At 28.3% G+C, this 18,962-nt stretch overlaps 1 protein-coding gene across 1 annotated transcript in view; it reads right to left on the bottom strand.

The window, feature by feature from the left end:
• The window catches only part of LOC114128166 (titin), a 106,804-nt gene that overhangs the window by 30,778 nt on the left and 57,064 nt on the right, over positions 1-18,962 (bottom strand). Inside the window, 13 exon segments of the mRNA XM_050206219.1 lie at positions 405-1,058; positions 1,061-8,371; positions 9,555-9,620; positions 9,858-10,197; positions 10,413-10,549; positions 10,552-10,696; positions 12,177-12,231; positions 12,305-12,428; positions 12,495-12,677; positions 12,740-12,844; positions 17,344-17,418; positions 17,727-18,062; positions 18,163-18,483. Of these exon segments, the coding sequence (XP_050062176.1) occupies positions 405-1,058; positions 1,061-8,371; positions 9,555-9,620; positions 9,858-10,197; positions 10,413-10,549; positions 10,552-10,696; positions 12,177-12,231; positions 12,305-12,428; positions 12,495-12,677; positions 12,740-12,844; positions 17,344-17,418; positions 17,727-18,062; positions 18,163-18,483 (9,852 nt within the window).

The raw sequence follows: 18,962 nt of genomic DNA, 5'->3' as shown, positions 1-18,962 counted from the left end.
TGTATTGTACTTATAATATGTTTTTTCTTATAAATATTAAATATGTGTGTGTGTATTAATATGTTATAAAATAAATTTTTTGTTTTTATAAACTACAATAGTTAATTTTTAGTTTGTTTAGATGTTTTTTATTACCTCTGTTAGTTTTTTTGCATATTTTTTTATTTTTTTTTGTTTTATGTTTATCTGATTTATTTTTTACACTTTCGTATTTTTTATTCATTCTTTTTTATGTTTATCATGCTTCATCTTTTCATCCTTTTTTTATTGATTTAACTATAACTTATAACTATATTTCTAACAGTTTTCAAACTGGGTTCATTTTCCCTTTTAAATTCACAAATTGATAGCCGGTTTTACGTATTTACCGTATTTTTATCTATGTAATCTTATTTTATTTTTACCTGTGCTCAATGGTAGGTCAGTGATTGATGCTCTTTGTTCGTCTATTGATTCTTGTTTTATGTTATCAGCAGTTTCTAATAATATCTCTTCGTTGACTTTTATACTATTATTTAATTGGGGTTCACCTTTTTTTGCATTGTATTTAATTATCTTTTGATCTTCGGATGGTATTGGTTTTGTCTCTGACTCTGTTTGAATTGTTTCCAAAGGTAATAGTTCTAAAAATGTTGGATTTATATTGTATTGAATTGGATTAATTTTTTTCAAATTCAATTCTGTTTCGTTTGGAATTAATTCTTGGATTGTTACATGCTTTAGTTCTTCTAATTTTAGTTTGGCTGTTTTTTCGGGAATTGTGCTAGGTATTTTCATTTCTTCAGTGTTCAATAATATTTGTGCCTCTGTTGTTATTATTGGTTTTAGTTCTTCGGTAGATATTAATGCTTTTGATGTTTTCCTTATTTTTCTTTCTTGCATTTCACATTCGCTTTCATTACTCATGACTTCTGAAACGACAGCTCCTATTTTAGAATTTTCAATCAAGACTGATGCTGTTGTTGTTTCTGGTGTCATTTCAGATGTCAAAAACTGCTCTTTTTCATTTACTATTTGTTCATTTTGTATTAAGCTTTCAAAATTTTCTGTCATGAAGTTGCAGTTGAATATGTTGTATTTTTAATTTTTAACTTTTCTTCTTTGTATTCTGGTACTACATTTGAGATAATAATTCCAGACTGAGCATCTTCATATGTCACACTCGCAGTTTCATCTTTTGGATTTTGTATATTTAAAGTACCTTCTTTTTCTGAAACATTTTGCTCACTATTAGTGATTGCTCTTAATTTTTCCGTAGTTATTTTTGCAACTGAACTTTTACGTGTTGGTGCTACTTTGAATTCAGACTCTTTGTCTTCACTTACCACATTCGAAATTAAAATACTTGGTTTTGCTTGTTCTAAGGAAATATTGGCATGCCTTAAATCTATTTTTTCCGGTACGTCAAGTGTTCCCTCTTTTTCAGATATTTCAGTTTCTGTTGTTGTAATATTTTCTAATGTGTCAGTTTTTACTAATGCTTTTTCTTCTAGACTCTTAGGTTCTTCTAATATGCCTTCCGATTCTGACACATCAAACTTTGTTTGTAATATGCTATTAAATGTTGAATGGGTCGTACTTGCAATGTTATATTCAGGTTGACTGGATTGTGGTAAATCTTGAACATTCATACCAGTTATAATTTCTATAACATTTGCAACCGGCTGTGGTGTTAATTCAGGAATGTTCGCTGTTACAGTATTTTTCACTGGCGTTTTGAAATCACTTTCTGTTTCTAAAACATTTGCTTCAGAAACTTGAACATTTATATTGTTTTCGAATGATATATTCACCATTTGTTCTTTCGGTACTATTGTTGATTCCAGATTTTTTTCACATTCAACCAATGTATGTTCAGATATTGTAGCAACATCAAATGTTGATTGAGTTAATGATGCCTGTTTTTCTAAAGGTTTATTTATTTCTAATGACAATTCATTGTCGTTTAAGACTGTTTCAAAGACGTTTAATGATTTATCTTCATTAAATTTAATCTCTGCTCTATATTTGTCAAATTTGGGGGTTTGTGTAAACATCTTTTCTTTTTCTAGAACATTTACTTCCGTTGATATCGCTGAGTCATATGGTTCTGATTGTGAAACCAATGCGTGATCAGTATCGATTATAGGAATAAATACATTACTAGTAGCAATTGATGAAATAGTTTCTGATACTTGTGGCACTTCATGCAATTTTGATAATGATGTAATAAGATGTTGTGGTTTTTGTTCTTTTTTAATATGCAATTTTTCATCATAATCATCAGTTATTACTTCTGTTATTGTTAAACTATTATTAGGTATCATTGTAAGTTCAGCTTTATTCGACAGTGTTTCTACAGGTTCAATATATTTTTCACTTTCTTGTATAGTAGTTTCAGTTTGATATATATTTGAATGTGTTTCGAGTGCAATATTAGCTGATTCTTCTTTTATTTTAAATTTATCAAATGATCTTAAATGTTCATCAGCTAATACTATCGAAGCTTCTGCTGCTTCGTTTGGTAAAATTGATTTTCCAGCATTTTTAGTTGTTGGTAATTCTGGAGAAACATATTTTCCTTCTTTATCTTCTACAATTACTTCAGTTATATTTAAGCTTTTTGATTCTTCAATATTTATGTCAGCTTTAGAGTTTTGGTAGACTAAATTAGAATGGAATGGTTTTTCTTTGTCTTCTGGTATAATTATTGTGGATTGAATACTCTCAAATGTATCTTGTATTGGAAGTGCAATTGATGATTTCGTTACAAAATCTTTTAATGATCCTAATGCAGTATTTGGTAATATTTCTATTTTTTCTGCAATCTCTTGCCCAGAGGTTATTTCTATTTGAGCATTTTTAGTAGATGGTATATCTAAATTCTTAACTGTTCCTTCCATTTCATGAGTTATAACTTCAGTTATAGTTGTTGTCTCTTTTTCTTTTTCCACATTTATGTTAGCATTAGAAAGTGAAGGTTTGTAGTCCCCTTCAAATCTTTCCTCTCTTTCATGACCCAAATTTTCAACAGTAACAACTCCATGGACAACTTCCTGAGCTGGTGATATTTTACATTTTATAACATTTGGAATTTGTAGTTCACTCGTACTATCTTCTGGTTTTACTTCAAAAGATTTGCTTACTGGTTGACTTTCAGTTATATCGATTAAAGCTTGCTTTTTAATAGGTTTTGTTAAAGAAGTATAAATGGATTCTTTTTCACCTGTTATAATTTCTGTTGTGTCGAGTATATTTATAGTATCTATATTTATCTTTGCAACTTCTTTCTTCTTAACTATAGGCACATTCAATTCACTTTCTTGTTCTAATGGACTAATTTCTAATTGGCTAATTGAATCATAAGGAATTTGAGATAATTCTAAAAATATTTCATTCGGTTTAGTAGTTTTTAAATCTATTAAACTTGTTTCTATAAAGTTTTCTTCTGATTGAACAACTTTCATTGGACTGTATACCGAAGAAACTTGAGCATTTTGTTGAATTTCTTTCTTAGGTTCATTTAATATACTTTCTTTTTCAACTATAATAGCAGATGTCACATTCAAACTTTGATTTTCTGGCAATATTTGTGAAACATGCTTTAAAGATGGTTGGATTTGTGATTCATGTGGAATTTCATACTCTTCTGGCCTTACTTCAGTTATCAAGAGTCCTAATAGTGGTTCCAACTGTTTCGTTGCACTTGATGGTCTAAGCACATTTTTAGTTAAAGGAGCAACATCATCAGAAGTTTCTATTTCTTCAATTGAGACAGACTGATTTTCATCAAATACTATATTTGCTTCTGAACCTTGATTTTTTTCAAATACACTTAGTGGTTTTTCAGATTCATTCGTTACAATTTCTGTAATCTCAATATTTTGATCCACTGGAATTGTAAGATCGCAAGTTTTTAATATGTTTTCAACAGATTTAAATGGTGTTTCAATTTCTTGATACAAGGTTTCGGTCACCTCAACACCATGAGTTTCTATAGGCCTTGGAATTATTGAAATGACGGATGGTAACGAATTTTCACTTAAATTGTGAGTTGAGTTTTGAGAAAGAACTTCAAAACTGGATGCAACTTGTTGGGCTTCCGACATATCACTTACTGCAATGTGGCTTCTTGGTAATGAAAGAGGAATTAAATCTGTTTCCGATTCTCCTAAACATACCTCAGTTATACCTAATGTTTGTTCCATTTCGTATTCTAGAGTAGCAGATTTTTCTGTTAATTTGGTTATTTCCTCAAATGGAATTTCATTATCTTGTAAATTGACTACAGTTGTACTTATACCTTCCAATAATATGTGTTCAGATGAAGCTTGATGTACAGTTTCTTTAATATCTTTTAAAGGTTCAACACACTCCAATGTATTTTTCTCAGATTTTTGAGGAACTTTATAATCAATTAAATTTGAAACTTCCGTTGCATTTTTTTTGTTTAATTTATCGATTTTTAGTTCATTTTCTTTATCATTTATGACTGTAGAATTTATAATAAGTCCTACATTTTCATTTAAACTATGAACTGCATTTTCTAACTTTGGATGAACTAATTTAGGTAAATTATACTCGGGTTCTTGAACATTTATTTCGGATATTTCAATACTTTCTAGAGGTTCTATTACTTGATTACCTAATTTTGTTGAATACTCTAAATCACTTAACTCCTTTTCACAAATAGAAATATTTGTTTCATTAACCTGCAATCCTTCGTGGATTAAAATATCTTGTTCAGCATGATGATAAATAGGTTGAGATTTTTCTAAAAGTTTGATTTCTTTTTCTTTGGGAAATATTTCAGTGACCATATAAGTACCTGAATTATTTTCAACTAAAACATTTACTTTCTTTATGTTGTAATTTTTATTATCAACTAATGAAGATTCTGTTTCTTGAGTAATTATTTCAGATACTTCAACGCTATGAACTTCATTTGCTGGAATAGTCTTGGCTGATTTTTCTTTTGGAAATTCTATTTTCAATTCTTCAACGGGACTTTCTATTTTAGTCTCGAACGTTTCCGCAATATCTTGTCCAGTAACTGATATAATACTTTTTCTATCCTTAGGTATACTTTCAATTACTAATTCTTGCTTGGTATCGAGTTTAACTTGTTCAGTTATTTGAATACTCTTTTCTTCTTCATATGTTAAATCCGCACGTTTCTCTGAAAATATACAATTATCCAACAACTCTCCTTCTTTTTCAAGATGGGCAGTTTCTAGTGACTCAATTGCCATTTGAGTGCTTTTAGACGGTAAAGCATAAACTGATTGTGGTATGATTTCATCAAAATCACTAGTAGAATTACATACCATCGTTTCAGATGTAACGCGACATTCTTCCAAGATAATTTCTTGTTTGTCCAATGTATATGATGGAACTTCTTGAGCTTTAAAGTCTACTTCTTTATCTTGCGTTAAAATTTCAACTACACTAATTGGAATATCCAATTCACTATAATTAGTTTCTGCTGTTTTTGTATCTGGCATCACAAAATCAGACATCTTATTTTCTGAATCTGTTAATATTATTAAGCTCGTTTCTAAACCATGATACGGTTCTTGGGATGTATGGGCAACTCCAGTAAGCGGACTTTTATTTTTCACTATCTCAACATTTTCACAAGTTGTTATGTCTTGACCCTCAATAGGTTTAAATGGAATAATGTTTGTTTTGGCTGTTTTTTCTTCTGGCAATACTGAAGTAAAAATATCTTCTGGCCTATTGTCAGCAATTATTTCTGTGATTTCTAATGCTTCATCTACTATCAACGATTTATTTGCAGAGCATAATAATGGAGTTTTATCTTCAACCATTACTTGTTCTTTTTCTGATATATTAGTTTCGTACAAAATTACACTTTCAAATGTTCCAGGTTGACGATGTGCATGCAATTCAGAAACTTCTGGTTGTATCAAATCCAAAGTATAATCTCCAGTAACAATTTCTGAGTGATCAGCAATCTCTATCGGAACAAATTCAGTAATAGCCTTTTTACTTTTAAAAACATTTTGATCTAGCGACGTTTTTTCTTTTTCATAAACAGGCTGTTCTGTAATATTTACACCAATAACTTCATCGATTGTAATATTTACATTTTTTAGCTGTTTCTTTTCTTTATCTATTAAAATGTCTTCTAATTCATTTACGGATGTGATTTCTGACATAATTGCTTCGTAGGGTACGTGTTTTAATTTTGCATTATTATTTTTATATTTTTGTATATTTAATTTTTCAACGGCATCATTTGAAATAACTTCTATTGTCTCAGCCACATCATGGCCAGTAAATACTGGTATAGCCTTTACATTTTCAGGTTGAATATCAATCGATAAATTAGTTTCAGACTCATAAGCTGAAACTTCCTTCACAATAACACATTGGTCGTCTACAAAATTAATTTGGGCAATTCTTGATCCATGTTGATTAGTATCTTTAAACGTGTTTTCTAACTGTGTAACACAGTTCTCTGGTGTAATTTCTTCAACGACTACAGCTTGTAGAGAATGTGATGGAACGCTTACGGAATTGTGTAACTCTTGTTGTACTTCTAATGACAATAATTGTTCTTGTTCTGCCGCAACAGTTTGTTCTACAGTTACACTTTGAATTGGAGAAAAACTTGTTTCCAATTTAACCTGAACAGGCTTAGAAATTTCATCTAATGGAACGTTATTCTCGTGTAAATTAATCTGAGATATTTGTTTGGCTTCTAATTCTTCAAATGTAGGCTTGGCTTCAAATGTTTTGTAATTTAAATTTGTTAATAAATCTGTTGAATAATCACCTGCTGTAGTTTCAGTAACTATGCATGAATTATTTTCAGTAAAACTAGTATCTGGTAGTATTTCTAATGCTGATTGTGATGTAAAATTCGATTCAATCTCTTTTGGTATAATCTCAGTTACTTCTAAGCCAAATATTGAACTTTCAATTTGTTTCTTTTCTGGCACTACCGAAATGTTTAAATCAGATTCTGCTTCATTAATTTCTATTACTGACGAGCTACATACTTTATTTGCATTGTTTATTATTAATTTTGCAGTATGTGATTGAGGTAAATGAGTATTAAATTTTTCTTCAGTTTCTTCTTGATTAACTGAATTTACAATTATACTCGATTGTGTGATTATATCAGAAATCGCGAATGACTTCTCTGGCATTTTTTCTTTTTCTAATTTCGTTTCTTTTTCTTGTATGTTGGACTCACTGACTTCAATATATTTTTCAGGAATAATCGAAATATCTGCTTTATACTCATTGGGTGGTTTTGAACGGTTATATTTTGCTTCTTTTTCTGAAGATTGTACTTGGAATGCCGTTATAGCATTATTTGATGGTACTATTAATTGTTTAGCGACTTCAGTGGGTACAATTATTTCTGGATAGTAATTTTCGGGTTGAATTTCTGAATGTAATTCACTGACAATTAACTGTTCGTTCAATGGATACTCAACCGACGATTTCACTAGTGTTGGTTTAAAATCATCTTGTAATTGACTTTCGGTATGAGCTTCATTTACTTCCACAACATTAATACTTTCGTGTTCAACATAATCTTGTGTAGCTTTTTTTTTCTGTGGTATAAATTCTTGTTTCATTTCACCTTCCTTTGTAGAGGAAATTGATTCTGTGACTACTTTTTGAAAATGTGTTAATACAGTAACCTTAGCTTCCATATTTTTTGGTTTGGAATCAGTTCCTTTTCCAAGGCTTTGATCTGGGTAAATTTCACTAATTGTTATACTTTCTTTAGGTATAATATCTTTTACCGCCAAACATGGTATGAATTCAAATGTTTTTGAAATTTCTTCAAGGGGCGATTGAGCGTCAGGTTGATCTGTAGAAAAACTTTCATTAAATTCAAGAGATGAATTTGCTTTATGTTTTTTTATTTCTAATGTTTCTTTTTGTGTTTCTTCTTTCTCTTCGCCTTTTGTTATTATACTTTCCGCGGCACTTCTAGTCGTTATTCTAATCTTAGCTTTTTCCGGTAAATTATTAATGTCTGTTGATAGCTCTACAGTTTCTTGCTGAGCAATTGTTTCATTTAAAGTTGCTGATGTTTTCAAAAGAGTTGGGGATATAGCTGGATACTTTTCTACATTGAATTCATATGTTGTTTCTTCAGGAATAATTTCTTCTCCAGTGCTCGATCGTTTTACGGTGTTCATTTTTATTATTTTCGTTTCTTTTGTGATTATCTCTTCTTCTCCCTCATCTTCACGTTTTCTTATATCTTCTATCCTTTTTCTTCGTTTCATAACCTTTTCAATTTTGATTGGTTTGTCTTCTGATAATTCAACTGTCGTGTTCTCTGTGATATCAGTAATTTTAATATCACTATCATCCATAATTTTCTGTACTTGTTCATTTTCTGTGGATAAACCAAAGTATTCGTCAAAAAAATATGCAAACAATTTGATATAATACCAATTTTAAACAATCCAATAATAAAAACAAAAAAAATGCAGAAGATACAGAAGATGCAGAAGACGATATAGATAGTTGAAGAAAATACTGAAGAAGCGTAATTTTAGAAAACAGCGTAATAAATAACAAACACAAAGACAAAAAGAGAACATTTCATCACGATACCTTGAGCACCATACTTTTATTCATTACATTTTATTATATTTTTATATTTTTTATATATCATATATTATAGTTCAACTTACGAAATACCTATTCTTATAATTAACAATTCATTAATAAATTATAGCCAAAGAAATTATGAATTATGTGATAAAAACTAAAAAAACTATTTTATAATACTAATTTTTTTAGAAAATCTTTAATAAATTTTGTTAAAAAATATTTTAGATCGAATTAATGATATAAAAAAACCAATTAAAATCACGCATTTTATGTTTTCATTAGGTATTAAAATTAATAATAAAATATAAACTATAAAATGTCTTTCGATATAAGAATTAAAAATATAATAAGTTGTTTAATTATTGTTAGTAAAAAAAAAAAAAAAATATTAGAAATTAGTTTCCTTTTGCTGTGTTGACATGTTAATAACAAAATTCAAAGTACACCAGTAAATATAAAAAAATGTATTAATTTAAAATAATGATTCAAATTAATAAGACGTATAGTTTATAAACAAGTTGTTTTGTTAAATAAGTATAAACTGTTGTTAATATTAAATATATAGCACTTAATAGCACAAAGTAACAATATTTTAATTTTTTTAAGTTAAAAAAGCTTTATAGACTTACCGTTAGTATAATTAGGATTTATAAATCACCAATTATCATTAATCAAAATACTGTTATTAAGTAGCATTAAAATAAGCTGCATTTAAAATTAATGATAAGAGCTATTTAAAATCATTTAAATAGTTGACTGAAGCTGAAATGTTGAAGCTATATGCATTGTATAATATTAATAATAAGTGTACATTGTATAACATGTTTATAATATATATATATATTAAAGTGTAGTACATATTTATTTTATAATGTAACAAAGAATTTAAAAAAAAATTGTAATTCTTAACTATTATGTTTCAACTAATATAATTGAAATAATAATAATAATAATAAACATACCATTTGTTACACTCTCTTCGCTTGTTTTAATTAATCTCTTTGTTGAACGCGTTTTCTTCTTAACTTCTAAAAATAAAACAAATATAATATTATCTAAATATTAAAATTAATTTAATCATATTAAAATGATAATTTGATAAATATTATAGTAGTTGTAGGAATACGATGTTGTATCCTAATACATAGCTAATGAAATACAAATATTATTTATTTAAAAAATATAAACAATATTTTTACTGTATAGGTATAGTAAACTTCAAGTACGTAAATATTGATTTGAAAAATAAGTAATATTAAACTCACCGTTTACTAATATGTTTACAGATTCGCTGATATCAGCTGTATCGGTGATCGTATCATCAGTAGTAATTTGAGATGCGTGCTCGAAATCCCAGGTGCTGGTTTGGAAATCTTCTGGCATCAAGTAAGTAATGATCTCTTCCAGTGTACTGTGTTTCAACTCAACCATTGTCATAAATGCCTTAAACACTTCGTTGACGGTTTCGGGTATGGTTGATTCTTTAGTGAAGACGTCAGCCACCAATGATGTGTACCCTTCACGTTCGATGAGGTGCACCATGGCTGACTGAGCTGGCGCGGTCCTCAACGCAGGGAACTGACCGGACGTATACTCTTCAATTACCTAGCAAAGAAACAAATGTCGTACACTAAGTTATGTTTGAAAATTTTAATAAATTTAAGTTTTATCATAAGTAAAATTCGCCAAACTGCGAAAATAAATAATTATTGTTCGCATAATACTTTAAAAATAAACTAATTTAACTTTATTTAAATTTATTTTTTTTTGATAAGACTAAAAGGTCGGCATACCTATACTATTTATTTACAAACTGTTACCTGTTCTGTGGATATTCCGTGTTTGGTAAGTATATCGATGGTGGCCAATTCTCGTAATGGACATTCAGCCGGTCCAAACTCAGCCAGTTCAACTTGATCTAACACTTGATCAACTTCATTGACCACTGTGGGCTTCGCATCTTGAGTGCTGTGAATAGTGCAGGTTCTTCAGAAGGTTTCGCGCGAGCTAATTCGGGTCCACGAACTTCCCTAACCGTCTCGTCTGAAATTGTTTCTGACGTGGACAACGGTTCGCGTTCCAGTAATGACGGTTTCTCCTCTACCTGTGAACACGACATTCATTATATTACTATTATATTTTTTGAAATTATAATTATATTGTACTATTTAAAAAATTCGAAAATTGAGGTCCACGCAGTTGGATTAAACTAACTTTTTTAAAATTAAATTTAAAATGACTTATATTCAGTAAATGTTAAACTTTATTACATCGAAAATAAGTCAAAATGACAAATATAGATAACAATAGATCGATTTGTAAGAGAATCAAAAATAGTTGTTGGTATTTAAAAATATAATATCTGTACTGCATGCATATATGTACTGGCAGGGTCAAACATTATCAATAATAGAGTGGTTTATATGCATTAAAAACCAACCAAATATAAGCTAAAAAACTTAAATATGCATAAATATATGCACTAAAATGTTAAAAAAAACATGAAAAATAAAATATTTGCATAAAAAAATTAGCAAAAAGAAATTATTTTTTGAACAATTATGAAATTATGTCAATGGTTCAATCATAGTCGTAACCGATATTTTCTTATCTTGGCATACGTATTGTATTTCCCCGATTATTGATCTTAGCCCTAAGGTCATATTTGGGACAACCGTTTATACCTGTTATAATTTATTTTGATATTAATCGAATCTATAAAATTATGATATTGTTTTCTAATACTGTAATAATAAAGAATAGTATATATTTAAAAAAAATATCTAAAAAAAACAAAAAAATATCGAAATATCGAAATATGCACTTAAAGATGAAATATACAATTAAAATTTTAAAATAAGCTCTTAAAATAGAAAAATGTCAAAATATGCAAAAATATGCACTAAAAGGTTTCTTTTTTTAAATCGGTATGGCTTCATGAAATAAATTGTGCTCTCACTTAACATACGATCAACTAGAATAAATATGCAAATCCACCATTTAATGATCAATATTACAATTAATAAATATTTATTTACACCCTTAGCTTATCAAATAGATCAAAATTAAGTCCACGTAAATAGGCAGAGATACTTAGTGATCCTTAATTCATAAATCGGCCAACATAATAATATATTACTTTATATTATATATTTATTATATATATATATATATATATGTGTGTGTGTGTGTGTGTGTGTGTGAACACAGGGAGCATCATTGATTATAAGGTAGTATGGATTAAAAATATACCAAGAATATAAATTTAAAGGGTATAACGCATAACTGCACAAGTATAATATGATAAAATAAAAATGTTATAATATGTATTGTACCTACGTTATTTATTTAATACATTTTTACACTATGGGAGTATACAAAAAAAATTCAGCCTAAAAATAAATAAATATTAAATGATTAATATAGTAAATCTTAAGTTTGAAAAATAATTTCAGATAATTGATAATTATAAAACATAAGAATTCGTAATAGATTTATTATCTTTTTACAAGCTATAATTTATTAATTATCTAATAAAACGAAAGTAACACAAATCTATTCAATAAAAACAATTTAATAATTACCGTTTTAGTAGTAGTAATACGATGCGGTTCTTTTATTTCTGTTTCATCGAATGATCTATAATATATGATAACAATTGTGAGTATTTCAGGTTCAACATAGCTCAATAAATTTTTACATAGGTACTTACTCAGTTTCTTTTTTGTGTTTCTTTTTTATAGTTTTCTTTTTCGTCTTTTTCGTTTTCTTCACTTCTTCTACCTCTTTTTCTTCTACTTCTTCTTCGGTAGCTGTGAATACATCATCTCCAAGTTCTAAACAAAGTTATTATTTTAACTTAGTTATATACCTTTTTTTTTTTTAATAATAATAATTATTACTTTTAACATAAAGTTTCGCTTTATTTTTGGCTTCTCCTAAATTGCTGTTCGCTTTACAAATATAGACACCTTCATCTTCCTTTGTTGCTTTTTTAATAGTTAATGTTGTTTTGGTGTCGGTGATTTTAACTTGAACATTGGATGAGTTCCTGACAATTTTGTCATCGTGATACCATATAATCACTAAATTCAATATAAATTATAAGAATGTATATTATATATTATGACGGAATTATATATCAAACCGGGAGTAGGATTTCCTGAAAATTGGCATTCAAACACAATCGTTTCGTTTTCAACAGCTCGCTCGTCCTTTAATTCGTTTACAAAGCTCGGTAAACTTTGGAAAGCTGCAACAGTAATAATTTAAACAGATGAAATAAATAATTTAACTGTATTTATTACAATTTCTATTATATTAAACATTTTCGATAAAGCTTACCATCTTATTGTTGGCCAGTAAATACAATATAAGAATAGTCTAAACAGGAAATTAGTCCGAAATATGTTATGAAAAACAAAAATATATTTATTTACGGTTATTTATTTTTGATTTATTGATAACAAATTAATTTTATTTTTTTGCAAAATGGTGTTATTTACCTAAAATATATCGGTTTACCCATTAATTAAGATTCTCATATTTTTTTTTTTTTGTGTATGATATGTGTTAACGATGTATAGTAGAAACAATGTTTTAATTTTTAAGTTTTTAGGTATATGATATCTAGTAGAAAATAAAATTTAGTTAAAATACCTAGTACTTTTCGTAATAAAAGGTAAATAACAGAAAAGATGTATGACTATAAATAATTCATGGTATAATAACAGAAAACGCACTTAGAGAATAACGAAACATTTTATGAAAAATATATTTTTTCATTTGGTTGTCATTTAAAATGAATAACCATAAAAACTGAAATTATCACAAAATGTCGTATTAAAATTTGTCATACGTGGATTAATTTTAAAAATATTTTACTTTTTTGAAATTAAAATAAACAGACTTTTTTATTATTAATATTAAATTAAAAAAATGTTTAAGAAGCTTTAAAATGTAACACATGATTCCTCATAAGTTGCCTTTAAAGTGATTTAAAAATATAAACGGTACCTACATGCCACATGTGTACGTTTTTTTTTATACAGGCATTTTAAGTATACATTTTTACAAAATATTATTTATTCAAAATTATTGTATAGGTACCTTAAGTATTATTATTGTCAAATTATTAGGTTTCTATATTTTATGCAATGACTAATTATTGAGCTCAAGTTTAAACACGTTTATACACGGTATTTACTAAAGGTATTTAAAGTGTATACATACAAATCATTAAACAGAGCTGTTAGAAAAGTAACCTATTCACCATCTTCTTTTTTTATTTTTACATTTATTTTAAATATTCCATTACCTAAGTACCAACTAGATCCAATTTCAATTCTGATACTATAAACTACGTTAAAATTTAATATGAAAGCCTTTTTTACTACTTCAAACAATGATATTTAATAAAAAACAAAAGTCATGTACACACATTGTACACAGCTCCACTCAAAATCGTGAATATGTACAAAATCATATTGAATCTATTGTCTAGGTATTAGTTATAATATTTTTGTAACATTTTAACTCAATAAATAATATAATTTAATGTATTGTACATATCACATAATATTGTAACGGATATTTGCGTGTATGACTTAATATATTTTATCAAAGTTAAAACGTTATCTACCATACCTATATAATCAAATAATTTACTTTTGTTGATACGCACCGTTATTTATACTTAAATACAATACGACCGTCGAATACATAGATAATGTTATTCCACTAATGCGCACTAACTCTACTCATTGTTTTTCTAACAGTACAACCACATTGTTATGGATATAAGCTTGGTAAGCTGTTTATATTTCACATTAATTATTTTTTACCATTGATAAAGCATAGTAACTTCTCGTTTTTATTATTGCTACTAGCATAATCACTTTAGTCTAGGTACTAATTGACGTACTAGGTTTTTTAGCGGTAAAAATGGAAGGAGGTAAACTTGAATAAACGAAAATTAGGCGCATAAATAATTTTTTTTTTTTTTACTAAGTACTATTATTATTCAATAACTGTGAACCTAATTTTTGCTAAAATGAGTGATTTCAAATAAAAGAATCCCTATACAAACGAAAACACAATTAAATATAAAAAAATCCTTTGGCTGGATTCGATTTGTAATTTTTCACAAAATTTGCTCGTTACAAATTGTAATATTTGTTATCATCATAATATATTATCATAGTATAAATTAGGAAGTAGTATATTAATTATTATACGAATAATAATTTAATTATAATTTAATCTAGTAAAAAAATATTATTACATTTTAAAAAAATAAAAATGAATCATCACACTCTCGTATTTTAAATAATTAGAAACGAAGATTTTCCGTTTTTGTGTAACACATGCATATCATATTTTAGACGTGTTTTTATTCTAAGCACACCAATTAATGTTTAAACTACCAAGAAATATGAAATTTGAAACATTTTGAATTTGTCTTTAAGTCTACTTGAGATTGACTTTCTACCTATTTTATTTTTGAAGAAATAAATTACACTTTTTGTTTTTTTTAACTTTGTTACATAATTGTTGAATAAACTAAAATCAAAGATTCAATTTAAAAACCACTTCTTGGGGGATAAATTATAAATTAACTTTAAAGTGATTCTTGATAATAATATTATTATAATAGTATTGTCAGAACTCAGAACCAAAAACTATAATAACAAGGCGCTTTAAATAGGCAATTTGGCTACACCACTTTAAATAAAGTTAAACCTTTTATGTTGCCTAATACACCAATAATTACGCTATGGTAAGCAAGGAACCTAGGTAAAATTTTTGAAATTGTGTTTAATGTGAATATTAAAAAGACTGTCAAATTCAAAACGTCCACGGAAAAAATTTCTTAATAAATTACGAAAGCTTTTATCATAACATTTTTATGCTCTAGTGAAAACATTAATTAAATTATAACAAATTATTGATGGTAAGTATTATAATTTTACATATTATATAGTTAAAATTGAAATATGTAATATTAAATATAGCTATCAACATTACATTGAATCAATGATTGCAAAAATGTTACGAGTCAATTATTTAAAACTTTTGGATAATTGATTAAAACTGTAAAATATAAATAATTTTGAAAAAAAAATTAAATTAAGAATAAATATATACTTATTAAAGTATATCATACACTTATTGTACAACTTAAGACGTTTCTACAGTCGACGCATAGAAACACATGACTAGTACTCTTTTTTACTAATATCTCAATTTCTTAAAATATGTGTCTCGTGACGTTTCTGCAATTTATTATCGATGGATGCCATCTAAGTACTTGTATTACATTATTACACATTTATATATTTATAGGTTATAACTTATAATATTATCAAATCTAAATATTATCTATCTTGAACTGGATTATTACTTAATTGATTCCTAAAAATATTTCATATTTACCTACCGTGATTTTTATTTTTATTTTTTTATGTTTTTACTTGAATTCAGTTTTTATTATTAAAGTATTATATATGTTTTAATAATATTTTATAATAATGAAAAGTTTATCTTTTTAACCTTTGCCCTTTGCCAGATTTTTTTTAAAATCTAAATATTTTTGTACCACTTAAGTACATGGTATTATAACAAAATCTATACTTACCTCATTTTTATTTTTTTATATAAAAACTTCTTTATCGATCAATGTTAGGAACACACCATGAATTATTTTAGTTTGCATGCTGATTGTTGAACCAGTTGTATTAATTATAATAGAAAAATTCGTTCAGGATAAAAACAAAATGGTTAAAAAAAAAACATAAGCACAAACAATAAAACTAATATTATTTCATACAATTACAAACAAACAAAATAAAATAAGAAAACATACGGAAGATAATAACACAAACATAGATGAAGTCGCATCGTTTCGTTTCGTCTGATTTCGAAAATGGGTAAATATCAAAAATTAATGACAACGTAAATTCACACAGTGAATAATAGAGAAATTTGATACCTATTTTAATTATTACAGAAAGACACCGTCAACTCATCTTCGATCAATCTTTCTGCTAAATCATTGATAAACAAGTAAATTGCCGGAGGCATATTTCTACAAAATGAAACTTTGCGATTATATAATTTATAACAAAATATTATAATTCGTTAGCTGGCTCACACAGACTAAAACACACTACACGACAGAACGTATACAAACCGTTATGCGATGACGATAACAAAAATAATCAGTAATAACAATATTATAAAAATTCGTGAGTTTCAGTTATTTTCTCGGCTTTTCATCGACAAACGCCGCGTGCAACCCGCCGTCAGTGGACATGCACTGACTCTCCAGCAACAGGAACTCCTGGAGCTCGTCTTGGCTGTCAGCTGTATGCAACTGAAAGAACATTTCCGGATCGATTTCGCGGGGCTCCAGTGGATGGCCAGTATACTTGCGGCGATTATACGCGGCCACCGATTCGTCAGCATGCGTCCTTGGATAAGTTTGGCTGCGGCCGGTCGGGTCTTCGGTCTCTGCCGCCGAAGAGGATGACACCTCCTGGCAGGATAAGGACCGAACTCGATCCGAGCCACCGTCAGAAGAAGTGGGTTCGCTGTGCTCTTGTATGGGGCTCAAGTAGAACGCGCTGTTGACATCATAATCGGCAAAGTACGTACCGTATCTGAGGACCGTATCGTCACCGTCGTTTTCATCGAGCCGGGTTTCAGGACTGTATACACAACAAGCGTCTAAACTATCAGCGGTGCATTTACCTTGCAATTGTTCCCGCAACTCTTCCATCTGAGTCACCCACGATGGTTTCCTGTAGGCTTTCGTTCCTTTGATACCTAAACAACACGTATATCATATTAATTTTTTTTTTTTTTTACAATAAAATAATATTCAGTTTAAAGGGCGTTTTGAGGGGCGTCACTATACAACGGGTATTTATATGTGTAAGTTTGTATATGTGTGAGTGTGCAAGATAATAATTAACAAAATATGAATCAATAGGAAAGATGGCGAAGATAACGTCGGCTAAAACTGAAAAACAAAACAAATTATGTATATATATATATATATAAATACTTAATACATACATGTCCGAAGAACAAGCCTAAACGAAAACCGTGTGTTTTGAAATAGCCAAAATTACCTGGAATTACTAGAGTCCTGGTTGTGACCGTTCCGTGCTCGTTGGTGGCCTCGCACGTAATTTCCTTAACGCTCTCTGTTGGTCTTTTCTTGATCGTTAACATAGATACTCCTTCATCATATTCTTCAATTTTGAACTCTTCGTTGGGTGTTATTTCTATGCCACTCTCGTACCAACGGGTTTTGGGCTTGGGAGTACCCTTTACTTTTACAAAGAGGCATATTGTGGTTTCTTCTTCCTCCCATACTGTTTCGGTTAGCAGTTCTGTTTCGAAATACGGTGATTTTCCGACTGTAACTTCCTGTTTATCGATTGTCTCCTCTACATCTTCTTCATCTATACACAACACAGCAATTGAAAAATGTATTTTAAACACTTAATAGTTTTGTTAGGTTTGGTTAATACTGCTATCAATAATACTATTCAAATATATTACCTTCGATAGATACTGTAGTAGACGTCTTTGCTTCCCCGCGATTATTAGTGACCACGACTTCATAACGTCCAGTGGTCTTTTTAGTTATTTTCTTTATTATTATAACGGTTGTGGTCTCTGTTATAGTTAAGGTGCGTACAAACGTTTTTTTATCGGTTATGTCTTTTCCATTGTGGAACCACCGAACTTTTAATTCGGGAGTTCCTCTAAAATGCACGTCTAACGTTATGCACGAATCTTTTTTTGCTATGACAGGTTGCAAAGGTTTTGTTATGCATGGTGCCTCCTCTAACGGTTGAGTTACTTCTTCAACGACTTCGTCTATGTAAAACATAATATATTATAATATCTTAATATTATTATCTTAATTTTATTAAAAATATGTTAATTTTAATTGAATGTTTACGATAAAACTTATATTCAACTTTAAATGTTTCGACAAAAAAGTACCTACATTTTCATCAACATTTATAAAAAAAAATAAAAATAAAGAATTAAAAAATCTATAAAATATTAACTGTTAAAATAAAACATATGTATAGATGTCTTATGTATAGATAATAATTATTTTATTTTGAATCTTTCAAGATTACATGCTTATTTATTTTAACAACAAAAAATCAGATAAATTTAATTAAAAACTGTGTAATTATTTTCATTTTTCTGTAATATTTATTTTTATTTTTACCCAATTACCTTTAAAAAAACTGGTGATTTTTATTTTTAAACTTCTTCCCTGCCTAAAATAAAGTATCAACTAGATCCTATTTTACTAGAAATTACCTTCAGTGTTTAATTCA

This window comes from Aphis gossypii, chromosome 1, assembly GCF_020184175.1.
Source record: "Aphis gossypii isolate Hap1 chromosome 1, ASM2018417v2, whole genome shotgun sequence".
NCBI lineage: Eukaryota > Metazoa > Arthropoda > Insecta > Hemiptera > Aphididae > Aphis > Aphis gossypii.
Note: the sequence above shows the minus strand (reverse complement) of the source record. Positions and strands in the feature narration are given on the sequence as shown.